At 48.1% G+C, this 18,663-nt stretch overlaps 1 protein-coding gene across 3 annotated transcripts in view; it reads left to right on the top strand.

Annotated features, from left to right (window-relative positions):
* The window catches only part of DSCAML1 (DS cell adhesion molecule like 1), a 356,394-nt gene that overhangs the window by 243,446 nt on the left and 94,285 nt on the right, over nt 1–18,663 (top strand). For 2 of the 3 annotated variants that reach the window (XM_074335416.2, XM_088791437.1), the window contains exon 4: nt 16,825–16,971. The exons of the other annotated variant lie outside the window; for it this stretch is intronic. In XM_074335416.2, the coding sequence (XP_074191517.1) occupies nt 16,825–16,971 (147 nt within the window). The remainder of the gene's footprint in view (nt 1–16,824; nt 16,972–18,663) is intronic. 3 annotated transcript variants of the gene reach the window in all.

Below are 18,663 nucleotides of genomic sequence, written 5' to 3' on the forward strand. Positions count from 1 at the left end.
CGAGGACCTGGCTGCAGATGGGCCTGTATCACCGCTCAGAAGGCAAACACACAAAGAGCATCGTATGAATCATTGATTAAGCCCTCACTGTGTGCCTAGCCGAGGGTGAAGCCTTTACCTACATTTCTCATTTAACGTTTGTCCTGCCCTGAAAGATGGCCATTGCCAATAGTTAATGTCAATAAACAGACCTTGGGCTTCCAGGCCAGTCCTGTGGAATCTCCTGAGGGGATTTGAGGCCTCAAGGTCCTGTGGAGTCAGACTGTCTGCATTCAAATCCCAATTATATTGTTTTATAGCTCTGTGACCTTGGGCAAGCCTCTGAATCTCCATGAGCCCAGTTTCCCTATCTGTAAGATGGGGATAATATTGCCACCAAGTAAGACAAGCCACAGATGCATTTTTTAAATCAACAATAAAAGCAAGTGTATGATGAAAGCAAGGTAAGCGGGACAGATACCACAAGTTAGGGGAAGGAGAGATGACAGAGGGCTGGGCGGAGGCAGGGGAGGGTCCTGAAGAAATAGGATGGAATTTAGAGCCGAAAGTTGCTGAGATTGCCCTGTGTTGGGAGGAAAGTGAATGGGCGACTACAGGTGGGGCAGAGCACTTGTGTATTCACATCATCTCAATACAACAGACACTAGCTTTAGAGGGCTGATAAGACACAGATGCTGATGGGACTGTGAACAATTCTACCTTTTCTTATGAGCTCCCTGGCTGGCATTGCTGATGTGCCATCCAGTCAAGTTGATTAACCTGTACATAAAATGGTAGGCGTTCAAAATAGCAGAATCTCCTCTGCTCTTTGAGCAGCATCAGAGGATTTTTAAGGGTTCTAAGAAGAGGGCAATGGGACTCTGAGCAATCCAGAACCACCGACATGAGTGGTCATGATGCAGGATCTGCCAGCAATTTCTGGGTGTGGGCCAGGATAGGGTCATGTGAGACCGAAGAATGGAAACACAGACCCAGGAAAGGCAAAGAGTTGTAAAGGAAGATAGTTTATTAAAAGCAGGAGAAGAGGTTGCAGCTCCCGTGTGGGAGGGGATACCCAAAACTGGGAAGCCCAGTGACTGAGGCAAAAGCTCTTACTTTTATACCTTCCCTTGCCTGTGTGGGGAAGGGGGCTGGAGCCTTCTAATGAAATTCATTATCAGGTTTGTCCTGTTTGCCCATCCTGAAGGGATCAACGAAAGAACCCATTTCTATCTGTCAGATTTGCTCCTTTGTCAGGCCAAAAGGATTTTGAGATAATTTATTAACCTCAAGGCACGTTCTCATATCTTTGTCCTGGAGTGAAGGAGACATTCCAGAACCTGGAGTTTCAGGATATGGCGGCTTTTTGTTTTTTCCACCAGGGGACACCCCCCCCCCCATGTCTACCTAGCAACATGCTAATTAACCTGTCTCAGTCGCTCCAAGCTCCTGAGTGGGTGAAGTATACATTAGATGGTCTCGCCCCTCCCTGGAAGCTCTGTAGTAATAACAAGGACAGATATCATTTATTGAACAATGACTTCAGGCACGGGCCTGGTGCTTTAATTCTTGTGACAACTCCAATTCTGTGTGATTGGTATATTATTAGCACAGTTTTATACATGAGGAAACCAAATCAGAGAGGTCAGATAACCTGTGCAAGACCACATTGATGGAGCCAAACTGTCTGACTTCAGAGCCCAAGAACTCAGCCACAAGGTAACAAAGCTGAGGTTCATGCACTCGTTCATTCGTTCATTCATTCATTCATTCAACAAATACTTACTGAGCACCACCACCTCAGGCATTGTGCCCAAAACTGAGCCCAGTGCAATGGACAGGCAGGCAGCCCCTGCCCTCGTGGAGATCATGGTCTCATTCACCAATGTGGACTAGGCCTTTAGCAAGTGCCAGGCCTGGGCCATGCTGGAGACTGGGAGGCAGAGGTGGATGGGCCTGCCAGCTGCTCTTGGCTTTAGGGGGCTGTGACCACTAATCCTGGGAGCAGCATGTGGACACTACAGGCCTCTGAACCAGGCAGGCCTCTGAGTGGGAAGGTGACAAGTCACCAGGCAAACAGGGTGGACAGAGGGATGCTCTGCAGTGCCCTTGGAGCCACATCAGATGGTTTCAAGAGGTCACAGTGCCACCTCCCTTTTAGTCTCACCCCTTTCTCAGACACTGTAAGACCAGCTTTGTCATTCCCTGTCTATACCCACCCCAGTGTCACCAAACAGAGAGACCAAAGGAAGGCATAGGATGAGAGAAAGGAGTGAGCATCTGTGAGGCACCACTTCTCAGCAGCTCATTGAATCCTCACAGTAACCCTGGAAGGTAGGTCCATTGTTGCCACTGTACAGACGAACAGGCTGAGGCTTAGAGGGTGTTCTCCCCGGACTTGCCTTCAGGTCACACCTGCTGCAGATCCAGAGCTTATTCGTGGTGTATTCCCAGCCCTTGCCCAGGCTTATGGATGTTCAGAAGAGTGACGTGTGGTGTCTTTAAGGAACTTGCATTCTGTTGGAATACAAGAGTGACTGACACATGGAATGAGCAGGAACAATCCAAATGTGAAACTTGAGGCCCTTCTGGGTCCCAGGGTGTGGCCCCACAGCAGGAGCCATGAACAATCTGGAAAGTGAGAGAGAGAGTCTGCATTAACTGGACTCTCAAAGAGGCCTTCCAGAAGAAGTAGGGGTTAAGAAGGGCCTTGTTGGGGCGCAGGGGATGTGGGTGGCACCCACTTCAGGAAGGCACCTGTGGGAAAGCCTGTGGCAATGCAGTGCAGTGGAAAGTAGCATAGGAAAAGCATGATTTTGGATTCGGACAGCTCCGGCTTCGTGGTTTGGGGCAAATTGCTTTGAGCTCGCTGATTCTCAATTTCTCATCTGTTAGAGGGGAAGAAAAAACTCTCCACGCTGATAAGGCTGCAGCAAGGATTAAATGGGAAATCATACGGGAAAAAAATCCCTGGTACTCAGGGCCTGGTGCCCATTCCACTGTAATGAGCCTTTAGCATGGAGTGGAAGCTAGGCCCATGGCAGTGCCAGGACCCACACTAGAGGCTAACAGTCTAGGGACAGTGACGGGTCTTTGGTGACTTAGTACATGCTTCATCATAGCTGTGACAAGTGTGCGGGGAAAGAGGACAAGAGACAGAAAAACTCGTGTTGAGTGAGTGCGGGGGAGGGGGGTGTTCTTCTTGGGGAAGGGGGTTTGAGCTGAGCTCGAGGGGTGGGTCAGAGTGAGCATTAGGAAATAGGTGGGAGAAGTGTCCTGAGCAACAGCAAGGTTTGTGTGAGGAGGAAGGAGCTCTGAACTCTGGAGGAAGGCCAGTGTGGCTGGAGTTCACGCTGGGGCCAGACAGGGGGCCGGGTGGGGCCAGGTGAAGGATGGCAGGCTTTGACTGACCTGTTAAGGATTTTGGTCTTCATTCTAAGAAAAATAGGAAGCCATGGGATGGTTTTCAGTGTGATCTAATATCCATTTTAAGAAGATATGGCTAGAGTGAGCAGGATGAATTAAATGAGACCACAAGTAGGTATGAACATATAGTAGTTAGGCCTTTGATACATAAATAGTAGGTCCTTTATGGTTCACACTGGGTGCCATGGGGAGAGTCTGCTCATTGCGGAGGAAGGTGGGGCAGAGGGTGAAGCAGGGGTCAGAATAGATCTCCTACTGGGTGAGGGAGGTGGGAGTGCAAGCGGGTGGTCACTCAAGGCTAGAAGCAGAAGGGTGGGTACCACACCTTGGGGATGAATGCTCAGCTGGCTGTCACCACTGGCTTCCCCCAGGCCCAAGGACACAGGGTCTCGCCCCCTGCTGGTTACTAGGGTCTTGTCAAAGCAAGGCCATTTTCCCAAATTCTAATAACAGTTATTTCTATTACACTGTGAACATCTGACACATGAGGGAAGAGCTATGAAGCCCCACAACAGGTAACATAAAGGGGGGAGTGGGGGGTTTAGAGGAGTGTTGCAGGCTGCTGCTCCTGGCTGGGCTCTGCCATGTGCAGTGGGAGGAGGACTGGGGAAAAGAGGCTTATTTCAGCACCCTGGTATTATGGCATCTTGTTTTCATAGTTTGCTCAACAAACCTCTCTCCCTCCCCCTCTCCCCCCCACCTCCTTTTTTTCATCTTCCTCTCTCAGCAAATCCATTTAAATGCAATTCTATTCTTAAAGCGCCCCTCTCATGCATGTCTAATGAATGTCAGGAAAATGCTATTACAATGGGGCTGAGGAGGATCCAATCGGCAGTGTGTGTACAAGTCATTTGAAAGGAAGCCTGGGAGCGCTCCAGTTTTATTACAGCATAATTAGAAATAAAGTCTTGTTGCAATAGGAGAATGAGAGATGTGTGCTAATCCCATGATAGAGAAACATCGAGCTGTATTTAGGGAAAAGCACTCAGGGAGAAAGAGAATGCCAGCCACTGTTTCTCTGTCCTCTCCACCAAGACTCTCCTGCTGGCTCCCCTTCCTGAGACGCTCCATCCTTCTACCCCCTGTAACCCCCCAGCTCCCTGGGGACCACTCCAGAAACAGTGCAGATGCCCTTCTAGATCTCAGCTGCCCAAAGTGGTCAGTCTGCCAGGGCCCCAGGGCAGCTGAGCCTGGTCCCTCCTTGGAAATCCACATCCTCCCGCCTATTTTAGAGGCCAGACTGGGGGCAAGTGGGTGGGGGGAATGGGTCAACAGAGCCCTGCACTTGGAGGCTGAGACCCAGGTCAAGTTCTGTGACCACCCCCCACCCGAGTTACACATTTATTTATTGACTGATTTATTCAGCCATTTAACAACTACTTACTGACCGCCTTACTGACTGCCAGGTACTATGTGGGGTATATTCGTTAACTCATTTAATTCTCACAGGAAACAGATTCAGAGAGGTTCAATGGCTTGCCCAGTATCATCTGTCTAGAAAGGGAAACACAGTGTGAACCCAAGTCCTTCTGACTCCGGAGCCAGGCTCTTTCTGCTCCACCATGCCATCAACTTCCTGGGTCCTCCTGAGACCTCAGACCCCGATCCCTCAAGTACCTCCATCTCCTGTAGAGTCCGAAATGCAGAGATAAAGATGGGGGGACCTGGCTTATCCCTCTTCCAGGGCAGAAATGGGTATTCTCCATAGTTCCATGTCTTCTTTGACTTGTCCTCTCGCCTACAGAGGTGGCAGTGGAGGAGGAAGGACATAGGGTGCTTCCCAGGGCCTACTGGAAACATTTGTGGTACACTGTGCCATCAGGAGCCTGGTATGCCAAGCCCCAGCCCTGCCTGGCATCTTACTTTGAAGATGCACATGAGACCCTGGTGTCTTCCCAAGCGCCCAGGAGAACCCTGAACCACAAAGCAGGCAGGTTGACCTGTCACCTGCCACATGGAAGTTACTACATTATGGAGGCATCCTCTAGCTCTGATCCCCACTCAAGCCCCAGCTTCAGGGACTGGGCAAAGTTTCTGGCTCTGCATGCTGCCAACAAGCTTATGTAGCAAAGGCCCCACCTCCTATCCCTCCAGTCTCTTCTGAACCCAGGTACGTCTGCTCTGCCTGATTTCAATTCTGTGGGGAAAGATCAGTGGGCCCAGAGAGAGGAGGCCTGTGATGACATCCACACTGTGACCCAGACTAGCCGTGTGACCCTCTGTGCTTCGGTGTCCTCAAGTGTCACATGCGATGGCGGATCAGATTTGAGTGTTTGATAGTGAGTGCAGATGAAGCCCTACCTGGGATCAAGAGTCCATTCCCAGGGCTGGTTTCCTGCCCACCTCATCCCTGAGCAATGCCTTGCTGTGCTCCTGGCACCTGATGCCCACTGAGGGTCTCGGCCCAGTCTCTCCCAAGGTCTCACGCTCTCTTATGTAAACGAAACCTTGTGTGGTATACCTGGTGGCCTTCAGGACCAGCTCACTCTGTCCTTCTCACTTCTACCTTAAAGTCCTGACCTCAGCGTCTTCACAGAGCAGGGCCCAACTCCAGAATCTTAGCACTGGAGGGCCCTCAGGGAATATCATGTCCAAGTAAGGAGTGTATACATTTTCTAGGGTTTCCATAGCAAAATACCAGACTAGGTGTCTTAAACAATAGGAATTTATTTCTCATAGTTCTGGAGGCTGGAAGTCCAAGATCAAGGTGTTGGCAGATAATGGTTTCTCCTGAGCCCTCTGCCCTTGCCTTGCAGCCACCCTCCCGCTGTGTCCTCACAAGGCCTTTCCCCTATGCTGCACATCCCTGGTGTGTCTTCCTGTTATGATAAGGACACCATTCCTATTGGATTAGGGCTCCACCCTTATAACCTTATTTAGCCTTAATTAGCTCTTTAACGGCCCTATCTCCCAATATAGTCACATTGGGGGTTAAGACTTTAACATATGAATTTGGGGGAACACAATTCAGTCCATAGCAAGAAGGATCTAGGACTTAGAGCCAGCCAGCACCAGAGCTGGGACTTAAATCCACGATCCTGGCCCACATGCCATGTAGCTTCCACTACGCTACAAGTGTCTCCCCAGGGTCTTGGGTGAAGGGCTTACAATCCTGGGAGCCCAGAGTCCAGGAGGAGGTGAGGAGGCTTTGGATTCCTTGGGCTTTTCAAACCCAAGCTGGCAGGTTCCCCCCCAGGACCTTCGCCATCAGCAGGAATACCAGGAAGGAATAAAAGAAAGGTGCTCTGCAGAGTTGGCCCTACATAGCTCCCTGTCCGGTGCCCCAGACAGGGCTAATTCTGACCAGCCCAAGGTATCGATCACCCCACCCACCCTGCCCCACAGGCGCAAAGAGCCTGGGACAAGAAAGCAGCTTGCCAGTGGAAGAAGTTCGCTCATTAGTCTTACCCACAGGTTCTGAGCTGCAGGCTGACTACATTGTTTTTGTAAATCTATATTGAATGGGGCAGTAACTGGTAACCTGTATTGATTGCAATTTCTCTTTTGGAATTGGGAGTTCCCTGGGGATCAGTAGAGGCACTTGGAGGCCTGGCATTCTGAGGCTCTCCCCAGAAGACACACTTGGACTGTGACAGGCTACGTGTTTCTTCTCGTTCAAGAGAGACTGATTTTTCTGACCCTGGCCAAAGCCTGGTCTCAGAGCAAACCTCCATCCATCCATCCCCCCACCCCCTTCACGCTCCATACCTCCTGATGCCTACTGGGGCCTTTGTGGTAGGGGTGAGGAGGGTGGGCAGCGCAGGAAACCCTTCCCTCAGGTTTTGGTTTTCCTGCTTCTGGAAGGCATCTGACTCCAGGAGCCAAGAAGCATCTTCCAAAAGACATCTCTACTGCCAGGGCTTGTTCATTCAAGACATGCATTATGGACTCATATGCCCTGTGCTTTTACACACTTCATATTATGGTAATAACCCCTCCTTTCACCTGCACAGTACAGTGTATGTCACAACACCCTTTCACAGACATTGTCATAGGGCCACTGCAAAAGAACCCCATGCGGTGAGCAATCCAGTAGTTAGTATCCCCAGTTTGGGGATGAGAGAACAGAAGTCCTGAAAGGTTAAGGGATTTTCCTGAAGCCACACAGTTGATAGGTGGCAGGTCTCAAATCTCCCATTTCTGACTCCAAATACAATGCTCCATACACCACCTATTGGAGTATGCACCTTCCCAAGCTGCCGACCCCACTGTCCCCTGGGATGCCGCATAGGCCCGTGCAAGTGTACCCAACAGTAGACATGCCAGCACAGGCCTTTGTTCCCTCGCAGACACATACAAGCACCTGGCCTGCTAACACAGAGCACCTGCCTGGTCACAGCAGGGTTTCTTTTCTCCCTAAGTCTGAGTGCTCCAAAGACAGATGACTGCCTAGTACCCCCGACCTCTTACCTCACTGCCCACCAGCCTCCTAAAGAACGTCATTCATCCATTCTTTCAGTCAATAACTATAACGCCTTCTGAAGCAGTCTCATTTCACCCCTCACACCTTTCTGCTTGCCGACCACTCTGGCCCTGGCGAGTGAGACGCAAGCCTCCTCCAGAAGGGTGGAAAAGTCCACCTCACGGGAAGGGGTTAGCCAAAGCCCCCTCCAAAATGCAACCCACACTTTCCTGGCAGCTGGGTTTTGGGAAAACAGCTCTCGATTTGTACTCAGGAGACCTGGGTGGGAATCCTGCCTCTTCCACTCACTAGTTGTATGACTTGGACAAGTCTCTGCCTGTCCCACCGTTTCCTCATCTGTAAAGCAAGCGGAGCAGCAGGTGCTGCCTGGGCTGCCGGTGGCACTTCAGAGAGGAAACGTGAAAGTTCCTAGCACAGTCCCTGGTTCACACGTTGCTCACTGATTCATTCACCTTGGGGGGTCTTTTTTGCTGAGTTTATAAAACGATTTAAGACACTTCACCATTTAAGCCTGGATCCCTCTCCCAACCCAAGGCAGATTCTACCCGTGAGAGGGGTGCCCAAAAGGGCTGGAGAGGGGAAGTTTACCGCGGCAGGTCACTGGACATGGGTCTTCTTCCTCAAAGGCCCCAGCTATGGAAACCTCCAACACCTAAGGAATTGAGCTCACCTTAAGCAGACAGAGATAGAACCACCCAAGGCAGCTTAATTTTAGGAATTGTCTGTCCACAATTCTCTTCCACTGTACTGCACACCTCTAGTCTGAACGTTGTTCCCTGGATCCTTACGTGATTCCATCCTGGAACTAGTGACCTCGGTTGTTAGTGGTCTCTCCCGCCGGGCAAGAATAGATTCTGCTCCAGTCACCTGAGGAAGAGGCAAGTCCTCGGTCAGGGAAGGACCGTGGAAGGCCAGCTTCCGGCTAGCTAAAGAGGGCGTGTCTGTGTCCCTCCTCCTTGGGCCTGGCTGCTCTGGGTGTTTGAGGAGCTCCTGGGAAGCATGAGGTCACTCCCTGCAGGTGACCTCCCTCTGAAGATGAGTCAGCCGTAGTTTATACCTCAGACTTCCCCACTCATGTCATCATCTGTGTCTCCTTCCCATTTGTTAGCTCTTATCCATGAATCTTGCTTTAATGTCCCAGCTTGGACTCAGCTGAGCTGCGGAACCAAGACAAGAATCAAAGTGGGAGCAATGGCCCAAACCAATGTGACAGTGGGGGTTAGAGAAGAGATCCCCACCCCATAAGGGGCACCATGGGACAGGACTCCAGGCCAGAGGTCCAGCTGCTTCACCCCATTGGAGGTGCCTCCTCTACAGCCAGGATTCATTCATTCATTACATGTTCACTGAGCACCTACTATGTGCCAGCCATGTTCTGGAGCTGGGATATCTCCTTACTTTCAGTGAGAAACACCACATGCTCTGAAAACAAAACGACTGGGCAAGGAATTGGGCAGGGACCTGGGATACAATCTAATTTTGATAGAGGGAATCAGGCAAGAACTCTCCAAGGAGCTGACATTTGAACAGAGACCTGAAACGAAGCCAGGAGTGAGTCAAAGAAAGAGCATGTCAGGCACAGAAGGAATAGTCACAAACAAAGGCCCGGGGGTGGAAATGAGCACATGCACACCGATTGGAAAACCTCTGTAGTAGATGGTCTCCAAGGAGTCTTACAACTCTGCCATTCTTTAAGCTAGGAATTCATACATTGCTGGGAGAGAAGAGACTTTATAGATGATCCAACTTATTTCTCTCACTCAATATTAAATCCTCTATGCCATGTGTTTCTTCAGCCTCTACTTAGATACCCCGGATGACAGGAAACTCACTACCTCATAAAGACACTCATTCCAATTCTTTATAATCTTGACGTTTTAAATGTTTTTCTTTTAATGGTGGTAATATACGCATAACATTCACCATCTTAAGCATTTTTAAGTGTTAAGTTTTAAGATTAGTAGTGTTTCAGCTCAGTTTTCAGTTCAGTAATGTTTAAGTTCAGTTTCATCTTGCAAATATGAAACGCTGTACCCATTAAACATCTCCCCTTCCTCCCCCTCCCCCACACATACACACATCCTGGCAACCACCACTCTACTTTCTGTCTCTATGAATTTGACTACTCTGGTAACTCATAAAAGTGGAGTCACACAGTATTTATCTTTTTGTGACTGACTTATTTCACTTAGCATAATGTCCCTAAGGTTTATGTATGTTGTAGCATGTGTCAGAATTTCCTTCCTTTTTAAGGCTGAATAATATTTCGTTGTATGCGTAGAACACATTTTCCTTACCATCCATTAATAGACACTTGATGCTTCCATCTCTTGGTTATTGTGACTAGTGCTGTTATGAACCTGGGTGAGCAAATATCTATTCAAGACCCTGCTTTTAATGCTTTTGTGTAGACACCCAGCAGTGGGATTGCTGGGTCACATGGTGATTCTATTTTTAATTTTTCAAGAAACGGCCATATTGTTTAATCTTGACTTTTGAATGCTCAAAAATAATTATTTTTTTAAAAATAAAAATAATAATTACTATTATTTTTAAAGATCTAACTGGATATAGCAGAAACAATGATTAACAGTGGCAAGGGGTTTGCCAGATGTAGAAACACTCAGAAATGAAAGTGAGTTAATCCAGAAAGGCTTCCTGAGGACGTAAATTTAGAGCTGGGATCTGACTTTTCTGAGTTTCTATTTCCTCATGGAAGTGGGGATAAAACTACTTTAGAGTTTGGGGAAATTTCATTCATTCATCCATTATAGAAATATTTATCAAGTGCCTATTTTGTGACCACGACTGTATTCATGCTGAATAAAGTAAGAAACTATTGGAGGGTTTTGAGCAAAAGAGCCTCATAATCTGACTTAGCTTTTAAAGCACCACTTTGGCTGCCTGTTGGGAACAGACGGAGGAGGGCCAGGCGCCAAGCGGGTCCTGCTTCATTCAGTATCTTTCCTTCCCTTACTCTAGAGGCTTCAGGGGATCTGTCCACTCCACACCTTCCCACAAACCCTCAGGTCCCCCTCCTCTGCCAGGTACTCTTTCTCCACCAAACTGGCCTTCACACCTTCCTGAGATCAGAGAAGGGGCCCCATTCTTACAGAGGGCAGCTTTTCTCCTTCCAGTCCTCTGGAGTCACCAGAAGCCCCAAGCTTCCTGTCAAATATCTCTCCATGGCTCCTGCAACTCTGGGGGGTCTCCAAGACCAAGCTGTCTGACCTTTTGGAAAAAGACAGAAAAGATACTGTAGGCTCACTGGGCACCTGTGTGCAAGGTCTCAGAATTGACAAGGAACGTTCCCTTTATTTCCAAGCTCTTGAAGAGGAAGGGGGAGAATTGGCAGGAAGTCTGAACAACAGGGAGGCACTGAGAGCCCTAGTGGTCCCCAGCCCTTCATCTCCCTGAGATGGAATAACTTGTGCTGACATGTAATGAGCACCACCTATGTGCTGGCGACTTTTACATGCAGTACTTCATCTAATTCTCCTAACAACTCTGTGATGTAAGTCCTACTTATTATCTCCTGAAGGAGAAATGGAACTCAGAAAACTCCAGTACCATCATAGAGACGTCAATGGTCAGAGAGATGGGGTGGTACAAGTTAATCTTATCCAGTGTTTTCTGCCCTGACTGCCCCTTGCATCACCCAAAAAGCTTTTTAAAAACACTAATTTCCAGACCACACCTCCAGAGATTCTGAGTTTAATTTTAAAATCTCCTTAAATTATTCTAATGTACAAACACAGGTGAAAACACATGCCTAATCCAACTCCTCCCCCTTTTTATGAATGGAAAAGCTGAGGGCCTGAGAGAAGACTGGACTTCCCTAAGGTCACGTCATATTAGTTTCCCGGGGATGCCATAACAAACTACCATAAACTGGGTAACAGAAAGCAAAAGAGATGTATTGTGTCACAGTTCTGGAGATCAGAAATCCAAAATCAAGGTGTGGGCAGGGCATGCTCCCTCTGTGGGTTCTAGGGGAAGACCCTTCCTTACTTACCTCCTTTAGGTTTTGGGGTTCCCAGCAAGCCTTGGCATTTCTTTGCTTGTAGATGCATCACTGCAATCTCTGCTTCTGTCTCTGTGCGCCTGTCCAAATTTCCCTCTTTATAAGGACACCAGTCATATTGCATTTAAGGCACACCCTAATCCAGTATGAACTCATCTTAACTTAATTACATTTGCAAAGATCTTATTTCCAATAAGGTCACATTCACAAGCTCTGGGTAGACATTAATTTGGGGGGGAACAGTATTCAAGCTAGTACGTACCCCATCATTAGTGGCAGAGCCAGGACTCCAATCTAGTCTCCTAAGTCCCATCCTATGCTTGCCCCACCACACCGGGTTGCTTGTCCCCTCTTTATTCTCCTCCTCTTAATAATGGCTTCTTCGAGCCCCCTCCCCACCCTTCACCAGCCCCCAGCACTGATGACCACACCTTTCCTGATGGAAGGACATTGTCTTCTAAATATGGAATCCCAGAGGACAGAGACCAAGTTCCAGACTTGTCCATGGAGCCTAGCCCAGGACCAAGGGTGCTCCATAAAGACTTGATTAACAGAGCCAAACTGAATTAAATGAATGAGTGCTCCTTCATGAGGCAGGGAGCACCCCACTGACAGAAGCAACAAAGCAGAGGCTGGCTGACAACACATCCCTGTAAGACGTACTGTCATTCTAGGAGAGTTGGGCTAGTGCAGAGCTTTGAAAGAACATAAGAAGTGAGCTAATGGTCTAATTAGTTGAACTAATGGGCTCTACCACTTACTAGCTGTGTGACCATGGGCAGGTATCTAACTTATCTGTGCTTTGATTAGTATTAATAATAGCATCTATTTCAAAGGGTTGTGGGGGTTAAATGAGATAATGTTTATAAAGCCTTTGGCCTAACATGTAATAGGTGCTCAATAAATATTCAGCTTTTATAAAAGGACAGGCCTGCTCTAGGTCACCAGGAAAATGGATGATGAAGCAGGATGGAGTATTTGTAGTAACAATGAAAAGAAGAAAAGGATTCATTAACCACACCCTGGTCATAGGTGTGTTCACAGATGAAACCACAGCCTTTGAGCTGTGACAGTCAAGCAGTACTAATGGCAGTGTCTGCATTTAAACATAGTTCTATAGCCTAGTCTTAGAGCCTAAAGGAAAGGGACCCTCCCGTGTATACCCACAGGGACACTTGGCACCCAGCACCCTAGCCCCTGACCACTAAATGCCATTAGTAACTCCCAGTTATGTTGTCCACCAAAAATTATCCCAGACACACATTTCCAAATGGCCTCAGGATGGGGGCTGGATGCAGAGAGATCCTCGCTGCCACTCTTTCCTTCCTCCAGCAGGATGCAGCTTGCTCCAAGGAGGAGCCAAGATGTGGAACAGCAGCTCCTCTCCCCATGGCAGGGATGGCTGGTCCTATCTGGGGCATGGAGTATGGGCTGCCAGACTACCAGGGCACCAGGCTGGAGCCAGCCTTGGAGGCCAGCCATGTTGTGGAGCCCTGGCCCCTCTGAACCCCCCACCAACTGGCTGTGCTTCCTCCCCTCTCCACAAACGACACCGTATGCCGCTCACTCCACAAACCGCTTGCTCCCTCATTCCCCAGCAGGGCCCATCATCTGATTCTCATCAAACATGCAGAACTGATGTTGCACAAGGCTCCCCCAGAGGGGATTAACATAATACCCCTGATTTCTTCTTCCCCTCATTCTCTCTGCATCCCCCTGGCTGCAGCCTGCCTTTGTTTCAGGAGCAATACACTGTGTCTGGAAATGTTACTGCAATTAAATATGCACGAGGAGGGGGGAAGAGAGGGGGGAAATGAGGACAATGAAGGATGTGAAACATCAGATGCAGCAGCTGCTTGTTGCTATGGAAACCCCAGCTCCCCACCACCATCACCACAGCACCCCTTCTTCCCAGCTTCAAATTCCAGTGGGGCAAATGCTGCCTGGTCCTGGGGTGCTGGGAGCTGCGGGATCACAGGGTCTTAGCTGTCCAGGCTGGAGCACCTGTGGGCTGCTGGAGTTGGTTTGGAGTCCTTCCTGTTTCTCCTCACCCTGCTGCCACCACCTCTGACCGTGGCCCTTCTGATTGGCAGCAACACCCTCCAGTAGGTCTATGTTCCAGTCCCACTTACATAATAAATGACAGGAGAGTGTCTGCATTTGACTTAGGCATGTCACAACATGGAGACATCACGGCACACTCGGAGTCTCGTGGGGGAGCCAGGCTTTCTCTGAGCTTCCTGCAGGTCCTCTCTGCCAGCAGCAGGGCTTGGCTCCTTCTCGCTCCCTTTTCGTCTTTTACACACAGCACTGGGTGGGGTCTGCATGGTGTAGACTGTGTGTTGGAGGGAGTGGGGCGGGGTCCATCCGCTCCAGGTTCCAGAGGACTGGCAGGCTGCCAGACAGCTGAGCGTTCACCTAGGGGGAGCCCAACAAGGTGGTGCTCAGCAGGGATCCGTGTGAAGCCCCAGGCCTGGGCCCACAGAGCAAGGTGTCCAAGAGCGGAGAGAGAAAAAGTGGCCTAGCAGCAGTGTGTGGACACCAGGAGAGCCTGTGGGTGACTGCAAAGAGAACGTGACGCAGTAGCATAACGGGGCCGCCTCCCCATGCCCACCCCGTCCCCCTAACAAGTGGATTCAGTCTTAAGCTGGAGGTTGGTAGTCCTGCTCTATCCGGCCCTGGTCACATAAGGCTGATGTGTTTGCTCCCCACCACTTGGCAAAGTGCCTGGCACATAGGGTAGTCCTGTACAAAGATGAGTGGAGGGGGGAAGACAGGAAGAATGGGACAGGAGGTGGGAGGCAGGGAGAATTAGATTTCTTGCTACACCAAAGTTTATTAAGAAGCCAGAGACCAACCAGAGTGATGAAGTTATTTGAAACCATATTAAATGAATAACTATTAAAAAATAAAATCCTAAGACTGCTTAGCCTGAAGAAAAGTCAAAGGATATGATAGCTGCCTTCTAATATATGAGGCAGTGTGTCAGTAACACAGGTTTAGACCGGTTCTGTAGAGCTCCCGTTAGTAGAACCAGGTCCCAAGGAGGGAGTTACAATGAGACCGATTGTGACCAAGGAAGACCTTTCTGAAAGTCAGAACTGTCTACTTTGGAATGGGCTACTGAGTGAGGTAATGAGTTCCCCAGCCTGGGAGATATTCAAATAAAAGTTGGAGAACATTTGTCAAAGATGTAGTCAAACACATTCAGCTTTTCAACCTTGCAATTCTACAGCATCCCTTGTCGGAAAGTGTCCTTTGGTGAGGTCCCCATCTCCAGATGCTGAGATCTTGAACTTGTGCCTAGAGGGATGGGATACCGCTGAATATTCCTGGTAGGAGGGTGAACCAGTATCCAAGCTCTTGTCATTGGTTTAGGAGATCACTCAGCCCCCCAGATAGAAGGAAGGCAACCTCTGATCTCTAAATCATAGGATTGGAAAGTCAGGGAGCCACCCAGCATGTTTCCCTATGGAAGCCTGACATTCTGATGTCAGCAGGTCCTTCCTGTGGAGTCAACATTACCCTCCCCCCATCTTTCTTTTAAGTCATTGTTACTGTCCTGATTCCAATGCCTCCTCCCAAAGGAAATGGCAGCCTGGGGTCTTTTATGCCTTCCTAGGAAAGAAGCTAAGCCCCCAGAGAATAGGCAGAGGGATCCAAAGTTATGTTCTCAATCTCAGTCTGTCTGGGTCTTAGGTGGGAAGACACTGCCAGAAACTTAGGGAGTCCAGAGCTGAATACAAGCCCCTCCCCAACTCTCATGTTCTGACTAGCTCAAGTTCATCCTTTGTCTTAGAACCTTGGACAAGAAAAGCCAATCTATTTCTGAGTGGAGTCTTATGTCAATATCAGTCAAATGGGTATACTACTGCCTGTCCTTCTGACTTCCCTGCCAAGTCCTGACCATAAAAGGCTGTGGAGGTGGCAGGAAAGGTCAAGTATTGTGCCTGCGCCTTTACCTTACACAGAATGGGTATTCAAGAACTGTTTGTTTAATGATTATCGTGTATCTGCATCTCCACATCCCCATTCCTAGTGCAGCTCAGCCTCAATAATTGTTTGTTGAATGAATAAATGATTAAAATTGAGAGAAAAGGATTGAGGTTTGTGTTTGGTTCAATGCAGAGAGAGAGCTGGGAGCTGGAAGGCCTGAGTTCCGGTCCATTTACTCACTGTGTGACTTGAAAATGGAGATGACACAGTTGTAAGAACAAATAACAGTAGTTCCGGGCAAGATGGCAGAGTAGATGAATGTTGTGCTTGCCTCCTTCTATGACCATATTAAAATTACAACTAAATTATAGAACAATCAACCTCAAGAACCATCTGAAGACTGACTAGCTGAACAGAACCCTTAAAACTAAGGATATAAGAAAGAGGCCATGTCAAGATTGTTGACTAATAATAATAATAGGAAATGTCTCAGCATTTAATATGTACCAAGCACCATAGAAAAGAAGAACAAATAAGCAATGAATATGAAAGAACTTAGCAAACTCTTGCAAAGAGGTAAGGCAGATGAGGACTACTATTCTGAGTCCTGTGTGCCAGACAGTTATTTTTTTAATCCTTATATCCATTCTATGAAGTATTATTTACACCTCATTATAGATAAAGCTCAGAGAAGTTAAATAACTTTCCCAAGGTCACACACCTAATCAGAGGAAGAGTCAGACTGGAACCCAGATCTAGGTCTGACTCTAAAGCCCAATGCCGTTCTGTAAAACACTAAAGCATTTACACTGAAAGAAATAATTACTGTAATTTCTATTTGTTTTTATATAGAAAATCCTCATCTACTGGAGATGCTACTCTGCCTTCGAGGCTGCACCAACTTCACTCCCTTGTTTTCCCCGTCACCTCCTCTCCCTGGACCTAGCTTGGGAGTAGGCCAGCTGCCAGCCCAAGCTGTTTCTGGTGGTATGCCCAGCCAGGGGAGTAATGGACTATGTCCTGATTGTGTCTCCAGAAAACAGGTTTTTTATTACTTACCACGGCGGGCTGTACATCTCTGACGTGCAGAAGGAGGACGCCCTCTCCACCTATCGCTGCATCACCAAGCACAAGTATAGCGGGGAGACCCGGCAAAGCAATGGGGCCCGCCTTTCTGTGACAGGTAGGCAAGCGGGTTGGGGAGGGAGGGTACCAGCCCGCCCTGGGTTTGGGCATGTCCACACCATGGATTGGGCGTCTGCTAGGTACTCAGGGCACCCAGAGAAGGAGATTCAAGGACATAGCTATAGGAACTGCTGGGGCACACCTTGCCCAATTTGGTTTGGGGGCACACTCATATAAGGATTCCAGAGATAAATTATTTTTAGGAATCTGTACCTGAGGAAGCTTAAAAATCTCCTGAAGAACTGATTGCTCTCCTCATAAATATGTTGCCATTTATCAAATATTGAGAGTCATGGAGCCCATCCTTCTTTCCTTTTTTTCCTTTGCTGCCAGGAAGTTGATAGATAGACCATGATGCTCAAACATAATAATGATTAGATTATACCGGATTGGATTGGATTAGATTGGCTTAGGAAGGGTTGTTTTTGTTTCTTTTTTTTTTTTTTTTTTTTTAAGATTTTATTGGGGAAGGGGAACAGGACTTTATTGGGGAACAGTGTGTACTTCCAGGACTTTTTTTCCAAGTCAAGTTGTTGTCCTTTTTATCTTAATTGTGGAGGGTGCCATTCAACTTCAAGTTGTTGTCCTTTCAGTTTTAGTTGTGGGGGGCACAGCTCAGCTCCAGGTCCAGTTGCCGTTGTTAGTTGCAGGGGGCACAGCCCACCATCCCTTGCAGGAATCAAACCGGCAACCTTGTGGTTGAGAGGACACGCTCCAACCAACTGAGCCATCCGGGAGCTCAGTGTCAGCTCACCGTGTTCAATCTTAGTTGCAAGGGGCAGAGCCCACCATCCCTTGCGGGACTCCAGGAGTTGTACCGGCAACCTTGTGGTTGAGAGCTCACTGGCCCATGTGGGAATCGAACTGGCAGCCTTTTGTGTTAGGAGCACGGAGCTCCACTTGCCTGAGCCACCAGGCCGGCCCCAGGAAGGTTTTTTAATTTCCTTATGTTTCTAAGTATTTTTTAAGATTCTATTTTATCTATTTATGGGTACATTTAAATCTTTTGTTGTAGCTCCCTCACAACATTTGAAAGTACGCAGAATATAATTTGTAAACAAAAATATTTATAAATTAAATAAAAGGTTCTTATTCTGAGTGATTGATTATAACTTCTTAAGGAGGGCTGGAAGCTAATATTTACTGAATCCTCCTATGTACCAGAAATTTCACTCAATGCATTTTCTGTTAGTCACTATAATAGCCATGTGAGGTGTGCACTGCCCTTCTTATGTCTACAGGTGAGAAAACCAGTTCTTGGGGAAGCTAGGCCACTTGCCCCAGCAGTGAGAGGCACAGCCAGAATTCACACTCTGATCCCAGCTTCCTCCAGCTCCCAACTGCTCGTGGAAGGGGCCAGTTGAACACCACGCACATGCCCCAGTCACAGAGTAAAGAAGGCCACATGGTGCTCCTCAAGGAAGGATTTCTGGACAGTGCTTTTCAAACTCTTTCAACAGCAATCCCCAGACAGACGTTTTTATCATAATCTCTGCAATTGCAATGCACTCTGATATTTTCTATTCTATTTTATCCCATTTTGATTTACTTAAATGCTGGTCACACCTTTACCAAATGGATTTAACAACTTCCTAACAGTTTGTGACTTGCAATTTGAAAAGCTCTGCTCTTGAATAGGTGGGATTAGAGTGGCTTTTGCAAGGAGGATGAACTGATAGTTAGGACTCCT

This window comes from Rhinolophus sinicus, chromosome 14 (assembly GCF_057876585.1).
Source record: "Rhinolophus sinicus isolate RSI-liver-muscle chromosome 14, RSI-T2T, whole genome shotgun sequence".
NCBI classification, from domain to species: Eukaryota; Metazoa; Chordata; class Mammalia; order Chiroptera; family Rhinolophidae; genus Rhinolophus; species Rhinolophus sinicus.